General features: G+C 47.9%; 1 protein-coding gene across 2 annotated transcripts; it reads right to left on the minus strand.

Annotated features, from left to right (window-relative positions):
- Positions 1-1131: 1131 nt before the first annotated feature.
- On the minus strand, positions 1132-5903 carry UTP11 (UTP11 small subunit processome component). Of its 2 annotated transcripts, none has more exons than XM_027886719.1 (8): positions 5777-5900; positions 5601-5662; positions 5347-5449; positions 4983-5096; positions 3827-3920; positions 3432-3562; positions 2108-2218; positions 1132-1424 (listed from the first exon to the last, which is right to left on the minus strand). In XM_027886719.1, exons 1-8 carry the CDS (start codon positions 5837-5839, stop codon positions 1341-1343), a joined length of 762 nt encoding a protein of 253 aa, XP_027742520.1. In that variant the 5' UTR covers positions 5840-5900; the 3' UTR covers positions 1132-1340. The 2 variants fall into 2 exon arrangements, with proteins under 2 accessions (XP_027742520.1, XP_027742519.1); XM_027886718.1 differs by lacking the exon at positions 1132-1424 and adding an exon at positions 1431-1937 and having other exon boundaries at positions 2022-2218; positions 5777-5903.
- Between the last annotated feature and the right edge of the window lie 169 nt (positions 5904-6072).

Raw genomic sequence — 6072 nt, forward strand, 5'->3', positions numbered from 1 at the left:
GCGGGGCCCCTGAGGTACGCTTTAGGAGGACTGAAAGGTGCCGAAACCCCGCAGCGGTTCGTGGGGTTTGGGGGCGCAGCCCCGCTCCCCCCCCCCCCCCCCCCCCCCCCCCCCCCCCCCCCCCCCCCCCCCCCGCGAGCCCCGCTCCGTGTCCCGCCGCGGGGCGTTGGCGCCCCCTGCTGGCCGAGCCCGACCAGCGACTCCCGCCGTCCCAGGCACTTTTCCCTTTTCCCAGGAAAAGCTTTGCTCCGCCGCGTTCGGCCCTTTGTGTGTTCCCGTCAGCAAGGACGAGGCGAACCGTTCTCCCGCGCGGGTGTTTGTTTTCCCTCCCCGATCAGCCGGGGGTTTACAGCCGTTACAGAACCTGCAGACTAGGTTCTGCAGACTCCCTGGCTGCTTCCCTGGGAAAATTTACCCCAAAGTTGTTGCCAGCTTGTAAATCTTTGCAACGGCAGAAGCCGTTCAAGCTCAAGAATGGAGCTGCATTCAAGCACGTAAAAACTTCACATTTCATCGCTGAGAAGATGGGAAAGCTCCAAAGTGGGAAGAACCTAACAAGTGCATCTTTCTCCAGACCACGTGCTTATTGCTGGCAATACAGCACAAAGAGACAAAAAAAGGAACGCTCACACCGAAGCTCTCTGGCCATGCTTGGGCCACTCCAGGACACTCAGGATGTGTCTGCACTCCCCCCCATCCCTGGCACTACACCTGGCACAAGGGAAATGCAGGGGGCAAATCCTTGTCCCACACTTGGCTGCTGCACTGTCTCTCCATACATAGAATTTTGGTCTTTTTTTGAACTGAGACTACTCTGGAGGCACAGCATAGGCACTGCCTGACTTCTGCACACAGTGGAGTAGCGGGAGAACAGGAGGCACTGGAGGATGCTAGAGGAGTGACTAGAGAGTGATTCACCTTTAACCTTCATGAAGACAGCTGAAAAAGCTGATTTGAACTCTCATGGGTTTGGACAGGTCGTGGTCACATCCAGAGCTGACACGGTCAATCCCAAAGTGCCTTCCTTGTCCCTGGGCTGTGCCCAACCCACTACCACCGTGCTCCACTCCGACCTTGACTGGTCACAGATTGTTTATGGTGCATCTTACCAGGACACTCAGACACCTCTAGTGGCTCACCACCATAAATACCAAGAGAACAAGCTCTGATTTATTAATCAGTTACTTAGATACAACACATTATGGCTACCACAGGCCCACAGTAATTTGTTTGAACAAACTGCTGGGCTGCAGAGAAAAGCAGGCTGGCACCAGCCCTCCTGCAAGGGGAAAGCCTTCTCCTTTCTGACCGAAGACTGTAACAATTATTCGATGGAATGGCTAACGCTTCCGCTGAAACTTGAATTTGTAAATAGCTGGACCAGTTGTTGTCTCTTTCTTCACCTTTACTTTATGAGTTTTGTCCTGGAAAAAAGAACAAATATTTGCTGGCATGCAAGAAGGAAAAAACCCACCCATTCCCATATTGATCAGTCCCTGTCTGGGTCTGACCATTGGTGAAAAATGGTCACTTTGCACTGTTTAGGAGGGAATTATAATTTCTTCTGCTCTTTTCCCCTTCAGGCTGTCAGGCGCAGTCTGATTTGCTCAGAAGCACCAGTGAACAGGAGTCTCCCATTGAGACAAGTGATTTTTGTGGTCATTTGGATTTTTAAGAGTTTCTTGTAACCTACAAAAATGGTTCCCTGCCTCTGACTCCTAAAAGTGTTCATTTAGTGCTTGAGAAATGACTTGTGAGCACAATTTCACAGTTGAGTCTTTGTCCTTGCTGACAAGGTAAGACTTGGAGTAGCAGATATAATTTACTGGAATGCTTCATCTTCTTGCTTTTTCCATACTAAAAGAGGATTACTTATCTTAAGGAGTTCTCTGGAAATGTCAATATAAAACCAGAATGAAGAAACATATACAACACACATCATGGCTAGGCTTCGTGAACGAAGATCTGAGAAGGGCTCTACCCACGCTTGCTACAAGCGCGCTGATGGCTAAACAACACACATACATATATACAGAACAACATATACAATACCAGCCCCAATGACCTTAAGAGAACAGATTTGCAGAACCAGAACCAAATCCCTCACCAGGAGATCTTTCCGTGTCTGAATTTTCTGTGAGATGACAAACATGGCCTTCTCCCTCTCAATGCGCTGCCTCAGGAGGTCATACTGGTTCTTCCTCTGCTGGGCTAATTTCTGTAAGAAAAAAAAACAAAAAAAAAAAAAGGCTGTTTTAAGACAGAGATGGTCTAAATCTTCTGAATTTCAATGCTGAGCACAAGAGAACATTAAACTCCCTAATTAAAACCCTTTATCCAGAGGAGAGGGAAAAAAATAAGGTCAGACCAGAGATCAATTCCTGAAGTGCTTAGAGACTGCAGAGGCCCATCAAAATGCAACTTGTTGGGTCATGTTTGCCTAACGAGAGTGGATGGCTTTCCCAGCACAGAAATGGTATTACTGCAGGTGTGATTTAAGTAATTAAATTCAGGAGAACAGATCCCAACATGCTTAAAATATGACTCAGACATTTAGAAGAGAAAACTTGTCAGTCTATGACTTGTCCGACTGCTTTAGTGACAAGCCAAACTGAGACAGTTGGCAGGAGGAAAGGGACCACAGGGTGTTTGTTATCTGACATCTGAGTCAGAAAAAACAGGTTACAAATTTACCAGTTGCCAATTTTAAGACAACTATTTTTACCTTACACCAACTTAGAGACTGTCCAACGGATCTGAAACTAATTGAACAGTATCTACACCCTTAAAGCTGTGTAGCTACTTCTAGGACAAAACTGCTGTGATACTAAAACATCAATAGCAAAGCTATTGCATAAGCAATTAATGCTGAAGAATCATGAAACAATTCAAATTAGGAAAAGGAGAAAGTGAGAATATAGCTCGAATTCCTTTAAGAAGGAAAGGGGGAAGACAAATCTCAAGTCACTTTGGGCTCTGAACCAAACTGAAAAATACTGTAAGACCAGAAACCCAGCAATAGAAATATCTGTGTTGGAATAAGCTTCTTCAAATACCTATTCAGGTGTACAAGTGGTTTTGTGGAGGTATGAGGGAAGACTTAACAGTGGATGCTAAAAAAAAAATCCCACTTAAAACTGCCTCATCAGATCCACACCACTCTGTTCTGGCCTGTACATCACAACTTGTGATATATAACCCACCATGGACTAGAATGCACTGGCAGAGTTCTCCTTGTCAGTCCAGATTTGACTGCAGGCTCCAGGCACTTGGTGAATAAGTGACATCCACTTAATTGTGTTATCAATAAAAGTTCAAGACAACAGAACAATTTTGTTCTCCTCCACAACAGTGCAATGAATCCTCTTTAGTGCTTTTTATATAAGAGATGTAAAACATGAAGAGCTCTGTAATACAAACAGTGGCAGTACCTTTAGGTGGGCAGGATCAGTAGCTCCCTTTAGTGTCTCTCTCTGCAGCGTTGCAATGGTTGGTCGGTTGTACACTCTGTCTACGAGCTCGGGAACAGTGTCCAGCTGAGTGGCAATATCAAACTCCTGAACTATAAATAAAGGAAAAAAATTTAAGAATATACTCCCATGGACTCCTTTGCTCAGCAAAACTTCCATACATATCGCTACAGTTAGCTACAGGAGCCCCAGCAACACGGCTCCCACAAAACTGACATCCCAGCCAGTAACTAAAAGGGATTTCTAGAGCACCTGAATTCTTATTCCTGGAAAAAAAAAAAAAGCGCCTATTTTTATGACAGCACACAATAACACGTGACAGAACTAGCTCTCTGTCAGACCCATTCAAACCTCACCTTCGCGCTCAGTGTCCACGAAGAAGAGGTGCCGGGCCGGGGCGCTTCCCGCCGCGTCCAGCAAGTGGAGCTCTGCCTTCAGCCGCTCGATTTTCTGCGGAAAGCCCAAGTTTGGTCGAATTCGGAGCGAGGAAAACCACGTCTCCCCCGAGGACATTTCTGTCTGTTCCTAAAGGCTACAAACACCTGAACTCCTCCTTCCTTTTTCATCTTTGAAAACACATCTGATCTATATTTACGACACGTCTTCACGACCTTTCCAGGCAAAGGGTCACAGCGATTCCTGCTGTTACCAAGCCAAAATGCACACATCCACCTGCAGAATGGAGCATTCTATATGGCAAAGGGAACAATTGCCATGTGACCACCAGAAAAAGCACGAAGGCAAGTCCAAAGCTGGCTTGCTTTGATTTTTTATCTGCAGTGACAAGTTGATTTTGATTTGTACATCAACATCAGAGTACACAAGATTTTCAGAAGGGGACCATATTTCCATGGATTGCTTGCCTACCATATTCCAACAACCTACTTGAGATTATTCTCCTCAACTGGGAGACCTTCCCACCCTCCATAATTTCCTGACAGAAGGGTGGGGCCAGGTGGGGGTCAGTCACTTCTCTCAGGTAACAAGTGACAAGAGTAAATGGCCTCAAGCTATGCCAGGGAGGTTCAGGTTGGGTATTTTCAGGAAAAATTTCTACCCTGAAAGGGTGGTCAAGCAGTGTAACAGGCTGTCCAGGAAAATGGTGGAATTATCCTCCCTGGAAGGATTCAAAAATCATGTGGCTGTGGCACCTGGGGACACAGGTTAGTGGTGACTATGGCAGTGCGGGTTGAACAGTTGGACTTGATGATCTGAAAGGGCTTTTTCAACCTCAGCAATTCCATGATTTCCTTATGAACATGCAAAGCAAGGGTACATGTTTAATGTCTGAAATTTACATAAAAATCACCATGTTTTATAATAATTCAGATGTCATATTTGATATTCATCACACTTTTAGGTTCTGTATCTAGCACTTCACTGACATTTCCATTGTCTTTTCCAGTATTGTACAAATCAGACTTCACTAAACGAACACAATAACCAGCAACAACAACTCTATAAAAAACAATTCCAAGGAAACTAGAAAACACCAAAAAAGTGAGGTATTACCTTGGCTTCTGCCACTCTTTTCATTTCTACATATTTAATATCCTGTGTCCTCATCAATTTCACCTGCTCCGGGGTCACTTCATCCTTTGGCTGCTTTATTACATGGACTCCATCCTACAACCAGACAAATACAGCACTTACCCACAGCCCATCCACCTGGAGTACACTGTGGGGCCTAATAATAACAGCAGAAGAACTTCTTTGTGCTTTGCCCCTCATTTTCTTCAAAGCCTTCTACAGGCACCAAACTAATGTTGCTAATTTACCTCCTAATTCATAAATTAAAATCAAAACAAGATAGGGGGAAAAATGTTACTTAGAGTAACAGAGCATTATCCTGCTTGAAGGCAGTAGAGCTTCTCACTTTGAGCTCTGCCCGTATCATTTTGAAGTAGAACTCATCGGGGTTCTTGTCCAGAGCTTTCTTCTGCAGCGCCCTGAGAGCATTCTGCTTCTTGTGGTAGTCACTGAGGAGAAAAAAAACAGCAATAAGGAGTTAGTTGTTCATCAGTTTCTCGGTGTTCACAGCCCCGATGAAGGGCCAAGTCCTTCCTAGCGATGGTCAGAGCTCGGAGACAGCGCAGGGAACCGCTCGGGGCCCGGAACGGCCGCACTTACTGCGCGCGGAGCCGGTAGTCCTTTTTCTTCTCCAGCAAGCCCAGCTTCGTCCGAGAGGCGGGCTAGGAAGAGACGGGAGCATGAGAGGAGCGGGGAGCATGAGAGGAGCGGGGAGCGTGAGGGGGCCAGGAGCGCAGGCGGCCCGCGCGGGGCCCGGCCCGGCCCGGCGCACTGACCTGGGCCCGCTCGCGGTGCGGGCGCTGCCGCGCCTTGGCGGCTTTCCTGAAGGCGGCCGACATGGCTCCGGCGGCTCCGAGGGCCCGGCCCGGGGGTCACTCCGCTTCTCAGGGCCGCGCGGGGACACGCGGGCCGCTCGCGCCGGAACGGGCGGGGCCCGGGGCCAGGGGCCGGAGGCGGCGCGCGTAGCCCGCCAGGCGGCGCTGTCTCCATGGCGACGGCGGGAGCGCGCGCGCGGCCCCGAGCCGATGGGACGGGCTCTAGAGAGCGTCACCCTCGCTCGGAACTCCCAGTC

Source organism: Empidonax traillii, unplaced genomic scaffold (assembly GCF_003031625.1).
Source record: "Empidonax traillii isolate 1590-97213 ecotype Southwest subspecies unplaced genomic scaffold, ASM303162v1 scaffold192:size804837, whole genome shotgun sequence".
NCBI classification, from domain to species: Eukaryota; Metazoa; Chordata; class Aves; order Passeriformes; family Tyrannidae; genus Empidonax; species Empidonax traillii.

Bases quoted from the DNA above. Each gene is read 5' to 3' on its own strand.
- UTP11 (XM_027886718.1), bottom strand. From the start codon at position 5,839: ATGTCGGCCGCCTTCAGGAAAGCCGCCAAGGCGCGGCAGCGCCCGCAC. The intron at 5,663-5,776 runs GTCAGTGCGCCG...GTCTCTTCCTAG, and splicing joins CGCACCGCGAGCGGGCCCAG to CCCGCCTCTCGGACGAAGCT. The intron at 3,921-4,982 runs GTAATACCTCAC...GGCTTTCCGCAG, and splicing joins AAAGAGTGGCAGAAGCCAAG to AAAATCGAGCGGCTGAAGGC.